The sequence below is a fragment of the Ascaphus truei genome, chromosome 6 (genome assembly GCF_040206685.1).
Source record: "Ascaphus truei isolate aAscTru1 chromosome 6, aAscTru1.hap1, whole genome shotgun sequence".
NCBI classification, from domain to species: Eukaryota; Metazoa; Chordata; class Amphibia; order Anura; family Ascaphidae; genus Ascaphus; species Ascaphus truei.
The window spans coordinates 136,277,582-136,299,039 of NC_134488.1; the positions used below are offsets into that span (position 1 = coordinate 136,277,582).

The following is a 21,458-nucleotide window of genomic DNA, read 5'->3' on the forward strand; positions in this document are numbered from 1 at the left end:
AACCAGTAAACTTTCTAAAGTTGTACGAAGTTCTCCCAAATGTTGGAAAATGTTAAATTGTGTTCCCCTCCCCCCATAATATTTGTTGCAAATCCAACATAACGGAGTTCCAGCAAAACCAAAACACCAAATTTGTTTCGAACCAAACTGCACAGCGAACGTTCCCACGTGCTGCGTACCGGGCGCTATTCTGTCATTGTGACGCGCGTTCTCTCCCATTGGGAGAAAAGCGCTACATATGAAATAAAGTTATTATTGTGGCGTTATTATTACGTACGTGCTAATGCTTTTAGGGGACAAGCTGATTTTGGGAGACGCGGATTTTGGGAGACGCTGGTTTCGGGAGACGCTGATTTCGGGAGACGCTGATTTTGGGAGACGCTGCTCGCTCTTAGTGCGTTCTCGAATATAACTATTCCTTATACACAGCCCGCTGCGTTTCATGGTTTTTTTATTTGCGTTCTTCATGGCGGATTTGTTGTGATTGCACCGCGCTTTCCAGGGCAATTAGCGGGCAGAACGGTAACCAACCGCCACACGCCGAGCCTGTGATGTATTTCTAGCCGTGGTTTTCAGCCTGTGGTTCGTGGCGCCTCAGGGGGGAGATTAAACTTCTGTGGTACGCTTAGGGGGGGGGGGGGGAATAGACTGAGCCCAGCTCTCTGCACAATGAGACACGGATAGTGCAGACCTAGTGCAGTGCAGATCTAGTGCAGACCTAGTGCATTGCAGATCTAGTGCAGTGCAGATCTAGTACAGTGCAGATCTAGTGCAGTGCAGATCTAGTGCAGTGCAGATCTAGTGCAGTGCAGATCTAGTGCAGTGCAGATCTAGTGCAGATCTAGTGCAGTTCAGATCGTGTATAAGTGTGAGGCCTGGCCACTCACCGCTGCCGTGCAGTGAGACTGGACGGTCAGTTGGCCGGACGAATGGAGCATTACTTCGTCTCCTGGGCAGGCTGGACGTTCTCTGGAGACCCTGGGGGGGGGGGGAAGGGGTAAGGTAAGTCGGGGGGGGGGGGTTCGTTGTCAGAGCAAAGGGTTTCTAGAAAGGGATAGAAGTGGATGTGAGGGGGGAGAGGGGGAGAGAGTGAAAGAAGTGGAAAAGGGGGTAAAAGGAGAAAGGGAGAGAGCTAAAAGGAGAACAAAAGAAAGAGGAAGCGCAGTATAAAGGAGAAGCAGGGGGAGGATGAAAGGAAACACAGAGGGGGGGGGGAGAAAAGTAGGGAGGAGAGAGAAAGTAGCAGAAATAGTATCACAGAGCCCAGGGGATGGGATAGAGGCAGAGAGGTGCTGCTTAGTGGGTGTCATTCATCTGTCAGCCACTAGGTGTCAGGAAAGGTCCAGGTGCTGGATGGCAGCAGCACATACCTTCCTGGGGGTGGCGTCCTGCATGCCGTGCTGTCCCGGATCCTTCCCACAGAGGGCGCTGAGCGTCAGCAGGCGATCCTTCTCCTGACGAGACACACACATTCAATCCTATCTCATCCTAATCCTACAGTGCGTCATCCCGCACTGCGTCATCCCGCACTGCGTCATCCCGCACTGCGTCATCATATACTGCGTCATCCCACACTGCGTCATCCCGCACTGTGTCATCCGCACTGCGTCATCCCGCACTGCGTCATCATATACTGCGTCACCCCGCACTGCGTCATCCGCACTGCGTCATCATATACTACGTCACCCCGCACTGCGTCATCCCGCAGTGCGTCTTCCCGCACTGCGTCATCCCGCACTGCGTCATCCCACACTGCGTCATCATATACTGCGTCATCCGCACTGCGTCATCATATACTGCGTCATCCCGCACTGAGTCATCATATACTGCGTCATCCGCACTGCGTCATCATATACATCATCATCCGCACTGCGTCATCATATACTGCGTCATCCCGTACTGCGTCACCCCGCACTGCGTCATCATATACTGCGTCATCCGCACTGCGTCATCATATGCTGCGTCATCCGTACTGCGTCATCATATACTGCGTCATCCCGCACTGCGTCATAATATTCTGCGTCATCCCACACTGCGTCACCCCGCACTGCGTCATCATATACTGCGTCATTCCACAGTGCGTCATCATATACTGCGTTATCCCGCACTGCGTCATCCCGCACTGCGTCATCATATTCTGTGTCATCCCACACTGCGTCACCCCGCACTGCGTCATCATATACTGCGTCATCCCACAGTGCGTCATCATATACTGCGTCATCCGCACTGCGTCATCTCACACTGCGTCATCATATACTGCGTCATCCCGCACTGCGTCACCCCGCACTGCGTCATCATATACTGCGTCATCCGGACTGCGTCACCCCGCACTGCATCATCATATACTGCGTCATCCCGCACTGCGTCATCATATTCTGCGTCATCCCACACTGCGTCACCCCGCACTGCGTCATCATATACTGCTTCATCCCACAGTGCGTCATCATATACTGCGTCATCCGCACTGCGTCATCCCACACTGCGTCATCCCACACTGCGTCATCATTTACTGCGTCATCCCGCACTGCGTCATCATATACTGCGTCATCCACACTTCGTCATCATATACTGCGTCATCCCGCACTGAGTCATCATATACTGCGTCATCCCGCACTGCGTCACCCCGCACTGCGTCATCATATACTGCGTCATCCCACAGTGCGTCATCATATACTGCGTCATCCGCACTGCGTCATCCCACACTGCATCATCATATACTGCGTCATCCCGCACTGCGTCACCCCGCACTGCGTCATCATGCACTGCGTCATCCGCACTGTGTCACCCCGCACTGCGTCATCATATACTGCGTCATCCCACACTGCGTCATCATATACTGCGTCATCCGCACTGCGTCATCATATACTGCGTCATCCGCACTGCGTCATCCCACACTGCATCATCATATACTGCGTCATCCCGCACTGCGTCACCCCGCACTGCGTCATCATGCACTGCGTCATCCGCACTGTGTCACCCCGCACTGCGTCATCATATACTGCGTCACCCCGCACTGCGTCATCATATACTGCGTCATCCCGCACTGCGTCATCATATACTGCGCCATCCCGCACTGCGTCATCATATACTGCGTCATCCGCACTGCGTCATCATATACTGCGTCATCCCACACTGCTACACGCAAAGAAAACCCGCACAGCTAGTGTTAGACCACAGTGAGGTGCTGACTGGATGGAGACGTGATTATATCATATGAAAGAAAAAGGACCCAGTCTATCAGCACTCAGTCACAAGGATTGTAATGTTGTAAATTTAAAAATATGCTTTATTTATAACCATGAATAAAAAATAGGGTGTTAAAACGTAATTAAATAGTATTAAACAGCACGTGACTCTATCCTTAATAACCCACCTTTAATTATGTGGGTGGATATAATAAGATCCCTAATGAATGTTGGGGATCAGACGCTACTGATAGTAGCTACCTAACGATATAGGCAAGAGGAGCCTGTGGGAGCCCACTCAAAGACACTTTCCATATAAGTGTATCCAGGCGTGTGCTACGCATACAATTGATACACTGTGGATAAGTACAGTAATACTGTGTGACGAATTGCGAGCTAAGTTAGACCTGATATAATGTCTGTCCCTGATTAGGATATGCAATGGTGACTAAATCCATTCATCAGTGCTGTCAGGGCCAGGTCTATGATGAAAACCTGTGTGGCCCACCTTGTTGATAATAGGTGCACACTTATTATCACATTTGATAGTGTAATACGGAGTAGTATGGCAAAACTGGAGCGTTAGATAAGGTCATCTAAACACCTAAACTGCAGATAGTGTATAGGGTGGAAACACCTGTAAGTAGCATTGGAAACAGTGGTGTTATACAGGTGTAGTTAACCAAGGTACACCTAAACCAATGTCAATAGAAGGTGTCAATATTATCTGCTGTTGCCGCCCAGTATACGTTATAGTGAGAGCAAGATGCAGACACTTAGCACATATGGACAGTTTACCCTTAAGTGAGCGTAGTAAAATGTTGCACACAGAGGATAGATGATAGCATGGAGGCAACCTCCACAATGTCTGCAGTAGTACAGGGGGGTTCACAGTACTCTGTGAGTAATGATGTTGTTAACTGTGACCCCCTGTGGTACTGCTCAGCATATAGTGGGTTAAGGCAAAATAGAATTGCCAAAATACTCAGCTTGTGACTGAGTGGGGTATAGAGGTGGTTAATGCTGTGGTAAAACAATAAAACCCATAGACGCACCACCCCCCCTCTCAAAAAACAGCTGGTCTATCTCTGAAGCCAAGTGAAGGGAACACCGGTCTAACTGGTAGTCGCACAGTCCCCTACATCAGCGCTGATCTTGGTTATATCAGCGCTGATGTGTTCGAGGACTTGCCTGTCTCAGAAGTGTTGAACCATAGACCCCTCAGGTAAGAGGATCACGCAGTGCAGTGGTAAAGCGCGATCCCATATACATAAGCACACACGCGGGGAGCTAAAGTGTATTAGCGCTGATAAATATCAGTGGGCTGCTGCATTTGAAATAAATGAGCTTCCCGCGTGTGCAGGAGTAGGATTGCTGATATAACCAAGATCAGCGCTGATGTAGGGGACTGTGCGACTACCAGTTAGACCGGTGTTCCCTTCACTTGGCTTCAGAGATAGACCAGCTGTTTTTTGAGAGGGGGGGTGGTGCGTCTATGGGTTTTATTGTTTTACCACAGCATTAACCACCTCTATACCCCACTCAGTCACAAGCTGAGTATTTTGGCAATTCTATTTTGCCTTAACCCACTATATGCTGAGCAGTACCACAGGGGGTCACAGTTAACAACATCATTACTCACAGAGTACTGTGAACCCCCCTGTACTACTGCAGACATTGTGGAGGTTGCCTCCATGCTATCATCTATCCTCTGTGTGCAACACTTTACTACGCTCACTTAAGGGTAAACTGTCCATATGTGCTAAGTGTCTGCATCTTGCTCTCACTATAACGTATACTGGGCGGCAACAGCAGATAATATTGACACCTTCTATTGACATTGGTTTAGGTGTACCTTGGTTAACTACACCTGTATAACACCACTGTTTCCAATGCTACTTACAGGTGTTTCCACCCTATACACTATCTGCAGTTTAGGTGTTTAGATGACCTTATCTAACGCTCCAGTTTTGCCATACTACTCCGTATTACACTATCAAATGTGATAATAAGTGTGCACCTATTATCAACAAGGTGGGCCACACAGGTTTTCATCATAGACCTGGCCCTGACAGCACTGATGAATGGATTTAGTCACCATTGCATATCTTAATCAGGGACAGACATTATATCAGGTCTAACTTAGCTCGCAATTCGTCACACAGTATTACTGTACTTATCCACAGTGTATCAATTGTATGCGTAGCACACGCCTGGATACACTTATATGGAAAGTGTCTTTGAGTGGGCTCTCACAGGCTCCTCTTGCCTATATCATTAGGTAGCTACTATCAGTAGCGTCTGATCCCCAACATTCATTAGGGATCTTATTATATCCACCCACATAATTAAAGGTGGGTTATTAAGGATAGAGTCACGTGCTGTTTAATACTATTTAATTACGTTTTAACACCCTATTTTTTATTCATGGTTATAAATAAAGCATATTTTTAAATTTACAACATTACAATCCTTGTGACTGAGTGCTGATAGACTGGGTCCTTTTTCTTTCATATGATATAATCTCATCCCACACTGCGTCATAATATACTGCGTCACCCGCACTGCGTCACCCCGCACTGCGTCATCCCGCACTGCGTCATCATATACTGCGTCATCCCACACTGCGTCATCATATACTGCGTCATCCGCACTGCGTCACCCCGCACTGCGTCATCATATACTGCGTCATCATACACTGCGTCATCCCGCACTGAGTCATCATATACTGCGTCATCCGCACTGCGTCACCCCGCACTGCGTCATCCCGCACTGCGTCATCCCACACTGCGTCATCCCACACTGCGTCATCCGCACTGCGTCATCCCACACTGCTTCATCATATACTGCGTCATCCGCACTGCGTTACCCCGCACTGCGTCATCATATACTGCGTCATCATACACTGCGTCATCCGCACTGCGTCATCCCGCACTGAGTCATCATATACTGCATCATCCCGCACTGCGTCATCATATTCTGCGTCATCCCGCACTGCGTCATCATATACTGCGTCATCCCGTACTGCGTCATCATATACTGCGTCATCCCGCACTACGTCATCATATACTGCGTCATCCCGCACTGCGTCATCATATACTGCGTCATCCCGTAATGCGTCATCATATACTGCGTCATCATATTATGCATGATCATATACTGCGTCATCCCGCACTACGTCATCATATACTGCGTCAGCCGCACTACATCATCATATACTGCGTCATCCCGCACTACGTCATCATATACTGCGTCAGCCGCACTGAGTCATCATATACTGCGTCATCACATACTGCGTCATCCCGCACTGCGTCATCATATTCTGCGTCATCCCGCACTGCGTCATCATATACTGCGTCATCCGCACTGCGTCACCCCGCACTGCGTCACCCCGCACTGCGTCATCATACACTGCATCATCACATACTGCGTCATCCCGCACTGCGTCATCATATTCTGCGTCATCCCGCACTACATCATCACATACTGCGTCATCCCGCACTGCGTCATCATATTCTGCGTCATCCCGCACTGCGTCATCCCACACTGCGTCATAATATACTGCGTCATCCGCACTGCGTCACCCCGCACTGCGTCATCCCGCACTGCATCATCATATTCTGCATCATCCCGCACTACATCACCATATACTGCGTCATCCGCACTGCGTCACCCCGCACTGCGTCATCATACACTGCGTCATCATACACTGCGTCATCATATACTGCGTCATTATATACTGCGTCATCCCGCACTGCGTCATCATATACTGCGTCATCCCGCACTGCGTCATCATATACTGCGTCATCCGCACTGCGTCATCCCGCACTGCGTCATCATATACTGCATCATCATATTCTGCATCATCCCGCACTACGTCATCATATACTGCGTCATCCCGCACTGCGTCATCCCACACTGCGTCATCATATACTGCGTCATCCCACACTGCGTCATCATATACTGCGTCATCCCGCACTGCGTCATCATATACTGCGTCATCCCGCACTGCGTCATCATATTCTGCGTCATCCCGCACTGCGTCATCATATACTGCGTCATCATATACTGCGTCATCATATACTGCGTCATCCCTCACTGCGTCATCATATATGTGTCCACTCCCAATTAAGCGATTTCTACACCAAGATAAATTAACCTAGCCAATTCCAGTCTGGGTTTCGCCCCAAACACTCCACCGTAACTACCCTGCTAAAAGTTTGCAATGAGACCCAGTGTGGAATGGAACGGGGACAACTCACTGGCGCAGTATTCCTAGATTTTGCAAAGGCTTTTGACACAGTTGATCATGCTATCCTGCTTAACAAACTCCAGAGCTCTGGAATAGGGAAGCATGCTTTAAACTAGTTTCACTACTACCTATCAGGAAGATCCCAACATGTGTCCATCTCAGGCTCTAACGCCAACCCCCTGGATATCACCTGTGGTGTCCCGCAAGGCTCTGTTCTGGGGCCCCTACTCTTCTCAGTGTTCATCAATGATCTCCCCACAGCTTGTAAGGAAGCCTCAATACACATGTATGCAGATGACACAATCCTATATGCACACAGCCATAGCCTCTCTGACCTTCAACACATACTTCAATCTGACTTTCTGAGCATCGAAAAAAGGATTTCCCCAAACAAACTGTTTTTAAACACTGACAAGACTGTAACAATGGTATTTGGGACCAAGACTAAACTTGTAAAGATTCCAGTGACTGAGCTCCAGATTAGAACCAACGCTAACACCACCCTAACCCCTGTCACTAGTTTTAAATACCTGGGCATATGGTTTGACTCCCACTTAACATTCGGGATGAACATTGATACCCTGACAACCAAGACCTATGCCAAACTAGGGGTTCTTTACAGGAACAAATCCTCCCTAAGTCTCCTGGTCAGAAAGCGTATCGCACAGCAGATGCTAATGCCAATTATTGACTATGGAGACATAGTATATGGCTCGGCACCCCAAACCCACCTTAGCAAACTTGAAACCCTCTAAAATTCAATTTGTCGTTTTGTTCTCCAATGCAACTACAACACACATCACTGCGAAATGCTCAAAGAACTAGATTGGTCATCACTCGAGTCTAGGCGCAAAGTTCACCTTTCCTGTCTCGCCTTCAAATACTTTCTGGGCAAGCTACCCGCCTATCTGAACAAGCTCCTCACCCCTACCACATGCAGCACTTATCATCTGAGATCAGACTCCAAAAGACTGTTCATGGTCCCAATTCTCAACAAAGTATCCGGACGTTCCTCCTTCTCTTACCGTGCACCCAAAACTGGAACAATCTACCGGAGACTCTCACATTCACCACCAGTTTAAGTTCTCTCAAAACTAAGGCTGTCTCACATTTTAATCTGGTCTGTAACTGTTACATAGGCCTATAATATATATTATCTGTAACTGTGCATGCAATGTCTTGTATATAATGTATAACCCTGCTCACTTATGTAACTGTATTTGTAACCATGTATTATTTGTCTTAACTCTATGCCAAGGACATACTGTACATGAAAACGAGAGGTAACTCTCAATGTATTACTTCCTGGTAACACATTTTATAATAAAAAAATACACTGCATCATCCTGCACTACATCATCATATAATGCGCCATCCCGCACTGTCATCATATACTGCGCCATCCCACACTGTGCCATCCCACACTGTGCCATCATATACTGCGCCATCATATACTGCACCATCCCACACTGTGCCATCATATACTGCGCCATCCCACACTGTGCCATCATATACTGCGCCATCCCACACTGTGCCATCATATACTGCGCCATCCCACACTGTGCCATCATATACTGCGCCATCCCGCACTGCGTTATCATATACTGCGCCATCCCACACTGTGCCATCATATACTGCGCCATCCCGCACTGCGTCATCATATACTGCGCCATCCCACACTGTGCCATCATATACTGCACCATCCCACACTGTGCCATCATATACTGCGCCACCCTGCACAGCGCCATCCCACACAGCGCACACGCGCCATCCCGCACAGCATCATAATATATATCTTCCTATACAGCAGCATCCTATACTGGAAGATAATGCACAGACACAGTGGGAGACATTGTCCCCTCAGATAACCCCACACCCCGTTATCACACAGAACACCCCCTGCCTTCCCTGGGAAGCAGTGACAACACAGACTATCCCAGCATTACCCAGCAGGGGGAGCCGCTCAATGCAATAATCCCAACGCAGCAGGAACCAGGGCTGTGTAAGGCGTTAACAGGTCCAGTGTCCGTATTGGTTCTGAACAAGAAGTGTACATTTATTTTAGGTTGTGTGCCTTTTATGGGACCAACATCAGGGTTCTTTAAAGAGCTCTCCAAACCTCACAGGTCTCTTCTTCACATGTACAGAGCGTTCCCAAACCTCACAGATCTCTTCTTCACATGTACAGAGCTTTCCAAACCTCACAGGTCTCTTCTTCATATGTACAGAGCTTTCCAAACCTCACAGGTCTCTACTTCACATGTACAGAGCTTTCCAAACCTCACAGGTCTCTTCTTCACATGTACAGAGCTTTCCCAAACCTCACAGGTCTCTTCTTCACCTGTACAAAGCTTTCCAAACCTCACAGGTCTCTTCTTCACATGTACAAAGCTTTTCCAAACCTCACAGGTCTCTTCTTCACATGTACAGAGCTTTCCAAACCTCACAGGTCTCTTCTTCACATGTACAGAGCTTTCCAAACCTCACAGGTCTCTTCTTCACGTATAAAGACTCTCTGATGTCAGTGCGCGCCGGAAGCAAGCTGGGCTCAGCTTCCAACACGGTGACACCGCTCCGGGACACGGTGACACCACCCTGGGACATGGTGACCCCGCCTCGGGGCACGGTGACAGCGCTCCGGGACAAGGTGACACCGCCCCAGCGCACGGAGACGCCGCCCCGGCACACGGAGACGCCGTCCTGGCACACGGAGGCGCCGCCTCGGCACACGGTAACACCGCCCCGGCACACGGTGACACTGTCTCGGGACACGGTGACGCTGCAGTACGCAGTCCTTACCTTATTCAGAGCCTGGAAGATGCGGGTGTTCTCCTCGCTGAGCCGGCCTCTTTCCGCCTGCGCCTGCTCCTCCGCCCACCTCACCTGCTGCTCCAGCCGCACAACCTTATCCTGACACAAACATAGGTTTATTTAATGGCGTTCTCCGATGAGACGCCGTGCTGCACAGACGGCAGCAGTGCCAGGCAACCCTGCACACACACCACACACACACACACACACACACACACACACACACACACACACACACACACACACACACACACACACACACACACCACACACTGCCTATTACACATACAGTGCGCTCAGCGGCAGTGCCAGGCTCCCCCTGCACACACACACACACTCACACTGCCTATTACACATACAGTGCGCTCAGCGGCAGTGCCAGGCTCCTCCTACACACACACACACACTGCCTATTACACATACAGTGCGCTCAGCGGCAGTGCCAGGCACCCCCTGCACACACACACACACGCACTGCCTATTACACATACAGTGCGCTCAGCGGCAGTGCCAGGCACCCCCTGCACACACACACACACACACACACACACACACACACACACACACACACACACACACACACACACACACTGCCTATTACACATACAGTGCGCTCAGCGGCAGTGCCAGGCTCCTCCTGCACACACACACACACACACACACACACACACACACTGCCTATTACACATACAGTGCGCTCAGCGGCAGTGCCAGGCACCCCCTGCACACACACACACACTCACACACTGCCTATTACACATACAGTGCGCTCAGCGGCAGTGCCAGGCTCCCCCACATACACGCACGCACTGCCTATTACACATACAGTGCATGCAGCGGCAGTGCCAGGCTCCTCCTGCACACACACACGCACTGCCTATTACACATACAGTGCGCTCAGCGGCAGTGCCAGGCTCCCCCCCACACACACACACGCACTGCCTATTACACATACAGTGCGCTCAGCGGCAGTGCCAGGCTCCCCCACATACACACACGCACTGCCTATTACACATACAGTGCATGCAGCGGCAATGCCAGGCTCCCCCACATACACACACACACAGACACACACTGCCTATTACACATACAGTGCGCTCAGCGGCAGTGCCAGGCACCCCCTGCACACACACACACACACACACACACACACACACACACACACACACACTGCCTATTACACATACAGTGCGATCAGCGGCAGTGCCAGGCTCCTCCTGCACACACACACACACACACACACTGCCTATTACACATACAGTGCGCTCAGCGGCAGTGCCAGGCTCCTCCTGCACACACACACACACACACACACACACTGCCTATTACACATACAGTGCGCTCAGCGGCAGTGCCAGGCACCCCCTGCACACACACACACACACACTGCCTATTACACATACAGTGCATGCAGCGGCAGTGCCAGGCTCCCCCACATACACGCACGCACTGCCTATTACACATACAGTGCATGCAGCGGCAGTGCCAGGCTCCTCCTGCACACACACACGAACTGCCTATTACACATACAGTGCGCTCAGCGGCAGTGCCAGGCTCCCCCCCACACACACACACGCACTGCCTATTACACATACAGTGCGCTCAGCGGCAGTGCCAGGCTCCCCCACATACACACACGCACTGCCTATTACACATACAGTGCATGCAGCGGCAGTGCCAGGCTCCCCTACATACATACACGCACTGCCTATTACACATACAGTGCGCTCAGCGGCAGTGCCAGGCTCCCCCACATACACACACGCACTGCCTATTACACACACAGTGCATGCAGCGGCTGTGCCAGGCTCCCCCACATACACACACACACTGCCTATTACACATACAGTGCATGCAGCGGCACTGCCAGGCTCCCCCACATACACACACGCACTGCCTATTACACACACAGTGCGCTCAGCGGCAGTACCAGGCTCCCCCACATACACACACGCACTGCCTATTACACATACAGTGCGCTCAGCGGCAGTGCCAGGCTCCCCCACATACACACACTGCCTATTACACATACAGTGCGCTCAGCGGCAGTGCCAGGCTCCCCCACATACATACACACACACGCACACACACACACACACTGCCTATTACACATACAGTGCGCTTAGCGGCAGTGCTAGGCTCCCCCACATACATACACGCACTGCCTTTTACACATACAGTGCATGCAGCGGCAGTGCCAGGCTCCCCCACATACACACACACACTGCCTATTACACATACAGTGCATGCAGCGGCACTGCCAGGCTCCCCCACATACACACACGCACTGCCTATTACACATACAGTGCATGCAGCGGCACTGCCAGGCTCCCCCACATACATACACGCACTGCCTATTACACATACAGTGCGCTTAGCGGCAGTGCTAGGCTCCCCCACATACATACACGCACTGCCTTTTACACATACAGTGCATGCAGCGGCAGTGCTAGGCTCCCCCACATACATACACGCACTGCCTTTTACACATACAGTGCATGCAGCGGCAGTGCTAGGCTCCCCCACATACATACACGCACTGCCTATTACACATACAGTGCATGCAGCGGCAGTGCCAGGCTCCCCCTCACACACAGGAAGGGGAGGAGCTGTGAGACAAGATGGCGGCAGACACTGGAGGAGGGAGAGGCGGTGAAACCAGGGCTCATGCTGATCTGAATGCGAATAAGAACGTTGAAGCTAAAGTGCAGAAACTTCTGCAAAAGAAAGAGTCAGAAAAGATAGAAAAAGAGATGAATGAAAATGTTGGACAGAAAGAAGCTGAAATGGACAATACTGAAAGTCCGGCTCAGAACCAGACGGGTGAGAGAACTGCGGCTAAAACCAGCTCAAGGCCTAATGAAGTCAGGAGCAAAAGGCAGGCAGAGCATGAGAAAAGGAGACTGGGGGTCACAGAAATTGTTATCCCACAAGTTAGTAAGGAGATACACACTAATGCACAGGCAGCTGCACCTGAGACAGAGACCCTGCAAACAGCTGCACCTGAGACAGAGACCCTGCAAAAAGCTGCACCTGAGACCAAGATGGCGATGGGGTCTCTTGGTACGGGATGGCACCTGAGACCGAGACCCTGCAAACAGCTGCACCTGACACAGAGACCGAGACCCTGCAAACAGCTGCACCTGACACAGAGACCCTGCAAACAGCTGCACCTGACACAGAGACCGAGACCCTGCATACAGCTGCACCTGAGACCGAGACCCTGCATACACCTGACACAGAGACCGAGACCCTGCAAACAGCTGCACCTGACACAGAGACCGAGACCCTGCAAACAGCTGCACCTGACATAGAGACCCTGCAAACAGCTGTACCTGACACAGAGACCCTGCAAACAGCTGTACCTGACACAGAGACCGAGACCCTGCATACAGCTGACACAGAGACCGAGACCCTGCAAACAGCTGCACCTAAGACCGAGTCCCTGCATACAGCTGCACCTGTGACCGAGACCCTGCAAACAGCTGCACCTGAGACAGAGACCCTGCAAACAGCTGCACCTGAGACCAAGACCCTGCAAACAGCTGCACCTGAGACCGAGACCCTGCAAACAGCTGCACCTGACACAGAGACCGAGACCCTGCAAATAGCTGCACCTAAGACCGAGACCCTGCATACAGCTGCACCTGAGACCGAGACCCTGCAAACAGCTGCACCTGAGACAGAGACCCTGCAAACAGCTGCACCTGAGACCAAGACCCTGCAAACAGCTGCACCTGAGACCGAGACCCTGCAAACAGCTGCACCTGACACAGAGACCGAGACCCTGCAAACAGCTGCACCTAAGACCGAGACCCTGCATACAGCTGCACCTGAGACCGAGACCCTGCAAACAGCTGCACCTGAGACAGAGACCCTGCAAACAGCTGCACCTGAGACCAAGACCCTGCAAACAGCTGCACCTGAGACCGAAACCCTGCAAACAGCTGCACCTGACACAGAGACCGAGACCCTGCAAACAGCTGCACCTAAGACCGAGACCCTGCATACAGCTGCACCTGAGACCGAGACCCTGCAAACAGCTGTACCTGACACAGAGACCCTGCAAACAGCTGTACATGACACAGAGACCGAGTCCCTGCATACAGCTGCACCTGTGACCGAGACCCTGCAAACAGCTGCACCTGAGACAGAGACCCTGCAAACAGCTGCACCTGAGACCGAGACCCTGCAAACAGCTGCACCTGAGACCGAGACCCTGCAAACAGCTGCACCTGAGACAGAGACCCTGCAAACAGCTGCACCTGAGACCGAGACCCTGCAAACAGCTGCACCTGACACAGAGACCCTGCAAACAGCTGCACCTGAGACCAAGACCCTGCAAACTGCTGCACCTGACACAGAGACCCTGCAAACAGCTGCACCTGAGACCGAGACCCTGCAAACAGCTGCACCTGACACAGAGACCCTGCATACAGCTGCACCTGACACAGAGACCCTGCATACAGCTGCACCTGACACAGAGACCCTGCATACAGCTGCACCTGACACAGAGACCCTGCATACAGCTGCACCTGACACAGAGACCCTGCATACAGCTGCACCTGAGACAGAGACCCTGCATACAGCTGCACCTGAGACAGAGACCCTGCATACAGCTGCTGCACCTGAGAAGAGACACTGCATACAGCTGCACCTGGCACAGAGACCCTGCAAACAGCTGCACCTGAGACAGAGACCTTGCAAACAGCTGCACCTGAGACCGAGACCCTGCAAACAGCTGCACCGGAGACCGAGACCCTGCATACAGCTGCACCTGAGACCGAGACCCTGCATACAGCTGCACCTGAGACCGAGACCCTGCAAACAGCTGCACCTGACACAGAGACCCTGCAAACAGCTGCACCTGAGACCAAGACCCTGCAAACAGCTGCACCTGAGACCAAGACCCTGCAAACAGCTGCACCTGACACAGAGACCCTGCAAACAGCTGCACCTGAGACCGAGACCCTGCAAACAGCTGCACCTGACACAGAGACCCTGCATACAGCTGCACCTGACACAGAGACCCTGCAAACAGCTGCACCTGAGACCGAGACCCTGCAAACAGCTGCACCTGACACAGAGACCCTGCATACAGCTGCACCTGACACAGAGACCCTGCAAACAGCTGCACCTGAGACCAAGACCCTGCATACAGCTGCACCTGAGACAGAGACCCTGCAAACAGCTGCACCTGAGACCAAGACCCTGCAAACAGCTGCACCTGAGACCGAGACCCTGCATACAGCTGCACCTGAGACCGAGACCCTGCAAACAGCTGAGGGGGGTCAGAAAGATGCAGGATTTAGCAGCCACACTGCAAACAGCCCAGGCTGAGAGCCTGAATAATGCTGGAAATACACCTGAGACAGACCAGTAAACAGCCCAGGCACAGGAAGAAGTGTCTGAAATAGAAATGGCTGAAGCAGTGGAAAACACAGAAACAGCAGAGGCTTTTGAGGCACAAGAAATGGAGATTCCTAAAATTGGAGAGAAATCCATACAGCCTGCAGCAGCATCAAAGCCCTTAGCAGAAACAGGACCGGCAAAGTCCTTAGGTGAAGCAGGAACGGCAGCAAAACCAACAGGAGCGGATGAGCCAGCTCCTGTCCCTCCCCCTCCCCCCCCAGCAGTCAGCATGGAGTACAAGACGCCCAGGTACATCTTACCTGACGATGCCAGAAAGCGCAGGAACATAGTCAGACTGCATTATTGTGGGGATATGGCTCCTATACCGGACAGATTTGTTATAGGAAAGGACTTGATCAAACTTTCTCTTGGCTTCCAACCCAGTGAGGTGTATGCTTTGTTACATGCACCTAATAGCAGGAACTATGAAGTCAGCTTTAAGACACCAGAAGGGTTAGAAAAATTCTGGTTTCGTAACAAAGAAGTGAAGGATAATCCAGAATGGGAATTCTTTAAAGTTATCCAGGTATCTCGCCCTGCGACCGTGGAAGTGAATATTATCTTTGATATTGAGACTGTAGCGGTTGAAGATATATATTTTTGGCTACAAAGACAGTGTGATGTTCAGACTGGTCCAGTGAAAAGTATGGATGCTGAAGGTTTCTGGAATGGGGGCTACAAGTTTAAAGTTAATCTCAGGTACACACACAATGTAGCATGTCACCTCCCAAACGCCATATATATTGGAAGAGATCGCGGGCGATGTTTTTATTGGGGACAGCCTAAAAAGTGTTTTAAATGTGATTCTCCTAGGCACTTAAGCTCAGTGTGTTAGAAAATCAGATGCACTTTATGTGGTTCAATTGGTCATCACAGCTCTGAGTGTGACAAGGACTAAGGGCCTCATGCAGAGAGCAGCGCAAAAAGTGAAAGCGGCATTAATTGGCGGATTCTGCCTTCAGAAAGGCAGAAACCGGCAAGTTTAAAAAAAAGCGCCATTTTTTTTTTTTTCCCCTTCAAATTCGCCGCGCGCCTGGAGAGTTTAAATTCTCTCCAGTTTTTTTCTCTGCCGTATGCAGAGAGCCGCGATCGCCATCTAGTGGCTGTTCGCGGCAAAAAAATGGCGCGATTTTCAACATTTTCCCTCTCCACCAAGCAGCTGGCGCTCCGCGGCGGTGGAGGGGGAAAAAAAAAAACGCGATTTTTTCCCCAGTAGTTTCAACAGCGCTAATAGCGCTGTTGAAACTCTCCATATGCAGAAAGGCAGTTTTCTGCCCTTTCTGCATATGGACATAAAAACTCTCCAAAAAAGGTAAAATTTTTCCCCCTCTCCAATTCTGCATAGCGCTGCTCTCTGCATGAGGCCCATAGTCTGCAACCTGTGCTATAAATGGGTCATTCCTTTAAAGATTGTCCAGAAGCCGAGCACAGCCATTATACGCAGAAGGAAATGTCTAATGTGCAGAGTACAACATCTCATGATAAAGAGAGCGGGGTCTTCGGGGGGTCTTGGGCTCGCGCCTGTGGAGGAGGTTTTGGGGTCTTTTGGTCTAGAACGTGCACCTCTGGGCCGGGGAGAGTCAGATGGAGAACACAGGAGCGATCAGAGTTATGTACTAGACACATACTTCTACTCACGAAGGTGATGAACCTTGCGCGGATGGCGGCGAACCATGTGGGGATGGCGGCGACCCTTGCGCGAATGGCAGCGAACCTTGCGGGGATGGCGGCGAACCTTGCGGGGATGGCGGCGAACCATGTGGGAATGGCGGCGAACCTTGCGGGGATGGCGGCGAACCATGTGGGAATGGCGGCGAACCTTGCGGGGATGGCGGCGAACCTTGCGCGGATGGCGGCGAACCATGCGGGGATGGCGGCGAACCATGTGGGAATGGCGGCGAACCATGTGGGAATGGCGGCGAACCATGCGGGGATGGCGGCGACCCTTGCGCGAATGGCGGCGAACCTTGCGGGGATGGCGGAGAACCATGTGGGAATGGCGGCGAACCTTGCGGGGATGGCAGCGAACCTTGCGCGAATGGCGGCGAACCTTGCGGGGATGGCGGCGAACCTTGCGCGAATGGCGGCGAACCTTGTGGGGATGGCGGCGAACCATGAGGGAATGGTGGCGAACCATGTGGGAATGGCGGCGAACCTTGTATTGATGGCGGCGAACCATGTGGGGATGGCGGTGACCCTTGCGCGAATGGCGGCGAACCTTGCGGGGATGGCGGTGACCCTTGCGGGGATGGCGGCGACCCTTGCGGGGATGGCGGCGAACCTTGCGGGGATGGCGGCGAACCTTGCGGGGATGGCGGCGAACCATGTATTGATGGCGGCGAACCATGTGGGGATGGCGGCGACCCTTGCGGGGATGGCGGCGAACCTTGTATTGATGGCGATGATGAACAGGAAACAATGAAAAGGAAAAACTGCCCAAACCTGCTCATCAGGAAAGAAAAGTACAAAAACCGGAGATAAAGAAACGGTCCCAGAAGAGATCTCGCTGCACAACGCATACGCGGTATTACAGGGAGAGAGTTGGGGTGCAGAGATCTCGCTGCACAACGCATACGCGGTATTACAGGGAGAGAGTTGGGGTGAAGAGATCTCGCTGCACAACGCATACGCGGTATTACAGGGAGAGAGTTGGGGTGCAGAGATCTCGCTGCACAACGCATACGCGGTATTACAGGGAGAGAGTTGGGGTGCAGAGATCTCGCTGCACAACGCATACGCGGTATTACAGGGAGAGAGTTGGGGTGCAGAGATCTCGCTGCACAACGCATACGCGGTATTACAGGGAGAGAGTTGGGGTGCAGAGATCTCGCTGCGCAACGCATACGCGGTATTACAGGGAGAGAGTTGGGGTGAAGAGATCTCGCTGTGCAACGCATACGCGGTATTACAGGGAGAGAGTTGGGGTGCAGAGATCTCGCTGCACAACGCATACGCGGTATTACAGGGAGAGAGTTGGGGTGAAGAGATCTCGCTGCACAACGCATACGCGGTATTACAGGGAGAGAGTTGGGGTGCAGAGATCTCGCTGCACAACGCATACGCGGTATTACAGGGAGAGAGTTGGGGTGAAGAGATCTCGCTGCACAACGCATACGCGGTATTACAGGGAGAGAGTTGGGGTGATGAGATCTCGCTGCACAACGCATACGCGGTATTACAGGGAGAGAGTTGGGGTGAAGAGATCTCGCTGCGCAACGCATACGCGGTATTACAGGGAGAGAGTTGGGGTGATGAGATCTCGCTGCACAACGCATACGCGGTATTACAGGGAGAGAGTTGGGGTGCAGAGATCTCACTGCGCAACGCATACGCGGTATTACAGGGAGAGAGTTGGGGTGCAGAGATCTCGCTGCGCAACGCATACGCGGTATTACAGGGAGAGAGTTGGGGTGAAGAGATCTCGCTGCACAACGCATACGCGGTATTACAGGGAGAGAGTTGGGGTGAAGAGATCTCGCTGCACAGCGCATACGCGATATTACAGGGAGAGAGTTGGGGAGAAGAGATCTCGCTGCACAACGCATACGCGGTATTACAGGGAGAGAGTTGGGGTGAAGAGATCTCGCTGCGCAACGCATACGCGGTATTACAGGGAGAGAGTTGGGGTGAAGAGATCTCGCTGCGCAACGCATACGCGGTATTACAGGGAGAGAGTTGGGGTGAAGACATCTCGCTGCGCAACGCATACGCGGTATTACAGGGAGAGAGTTGGGGTGCAGAGATCTCGCTGCGCAACGCATACGCGGTATTACAGGGAGAGAGTTGGGGTGCAGAGATCTCGCTGCGCAACGCATACGCGGTATTACAGGGAGAGAGTTGGGGTGCAGAGATCTCGCTGCACAACGCATACGCGGTATTACAGGGAGAGAGTTGGGGTGCAGAGATCTCACTGCGCAACGCATACGCGGTATTACAGGGAGAGAGTTGGGGTGCAGAGATCTCGCTGCGCAACGCATACGCGGTATTACAGGGAGAGAGTTGGGGTGAAGAGATCTCGCTGCACAACGCATACGCGGTATTACAGGGAGAGAGTTGGGGTGAAGAGATCTCGCTGCACAGCGCATACGCGATATTACAGGGAGAGAGTTGGGGAGAAGAGATCTCGCTGCACAACGCATACGCGGTATTACAGGGAGAGAGTTGGGGTGAAGAGATCTCGCTGCGCAACGCATACGCGGTATTACAGGGAGAGAGTTGGGGTGAAGAGATCTCGCTGCGCAACGCATACGCGGTATTACAGGGAGAGAGTTGGGGTGCAGAGATCTCGCTGCACAACGCATACGCGGTATTACAGGGAGAGAGTTGGGGTGCAGAGATCTCGCTGCACAACGCATACGCGGTATTACAGGGAGAGAGTTGGGGTGCAGAGATCTCGCTGCGCAACGCATACGCGGTATTACAGGGAGAGAGTTGGGGTGAAGAGATCTCGCTGCACAACGCATACGCGGTATTACAGGGAGAGAGTTGGGGTGAAGAGATCTCGCTGCACAACGCATACGCGGTATTACAGGGAGAGAGTTGGGGTGCAGAGATCTCGCTGCACAACGCATACGCGGTATTACAGGGAGAGAGTTGGGGTGAAGAGATCTCGCTGCACAACGCATACGCGGTATTACAGGGAGAGAGTTGGGGTGCAGAGATCTCGCTGCACAACGCATACGCGGTATTACAGGGAGAGAGTTGGGGTGCAGAGATCTCGCTGCACAACGCATACGCGGTATTACAGGGAGAGAGTTGGGGTGATGAGATCTCGCTGCACAACGCATACGCGGTATTACAGGGAGAGAGTTGGGGTGCAGAGATCTCGCTGCACAACGCATACGCGGTATTACAGGGAGAGAGTTGGGGTGCAGAGATCTCGCTGCACAACGCATACGCGGTATTACAGGGAGAGAGTTGGGGTGCAGAGATCTCGCTGCACAACGCATACGCGGTATTACAGGGAGAGAGTTGGGGTGAAGAGATCTCGCTGCACAACGCATACGCGGTATTACAGGGAGAGAGTTGGGGTGATGAGATCTCGCTGCACAACGCATACGCGGTATTACAGGGAGAGAGTTGGGGAGAAGAGATCTCGCTGCACAACGCATACGCGGTATTACAGGGAGAGAGTTGGGGTGCAGAGATCTCGCTGCACAACGCATACGCGGTATTACAGGGAGAGAGTTGGGGTGATGAGATCTCGCTGCGCAACGCATACGCGGTATTACAGGGAGAGAGTTGGGGTGAAGAGATCTCGCTGCACAACGCATACGCGATATTACAGGGAGAGAGTTGGGGAGAAGAGATCTCGCTGCACAACGCATACGCGGTATTACAGGGAGAGAGTTGGGGAGAAGAGATCTCGCTGCACAACGCATACGCGGTATTACAGGGAGAGAGTTGGGGTGCAGAGATCTCGCTGCACAACGCATACGCGGTATTACAGGGAGAGAGTTGGGGTGATGAGATCTCGCTGCGCAACGCATACGCGGTATTACAGGGAGAGAGTTGGGGTGCAGAGATCTCGCTGCACAACGCATACGCGGTATTACAGGGAGAGAGTTGGGGTGATGAGATCTCGCTGCACAACGCATACGCGGTATTACAGGGAGAGAGTTGGGGTGCAGAGATCTCGCTGCGCAACGCATACGCGGTATTACAGGGAGAGAGTTGGGGAGAAGAGATCTCGCTGCGCAACGCATACGCGGTATTACAGGGAGAGAGTTAGGGTGATGAGATCTCGCTGCACAATGCATACGCGGTATTACAGGGAGAGAGTTGGGGAGAAGAGATCT

The 21,458-nt window shown here is 52.1% G+C and overlaps 1 protein-coding gene across 1 annotated transcript in view; it reads right to left on the reverse strand.

Moving 5' to 3' along the window:
• Positions 1-21,458, reverse strand: part of PHLDB3 (pleckstrin homology like domain family B member 3) — a 112,243-nt gene that overhangs the window by 45,317 nt on the left and 45,468 nt on the right. The window contains exons 5-7 of the mRNA XM_075606431.1: positions 10,237-10,347; positions 1,371-1,454; positions 888-978 (exon numbers count right to left, since the gene is read on the reverse strand). Coding sequence (XP_075462546.1) covers positions 888-978; positions 1,371-1,454; positions 10,237-10,347 — 286 coding nt within the window. The remainder of the gene's footprint in view (positions 1-887; positions 979-1,370; positions 1,455-10,236; positions 10,348-21,458) is intronic.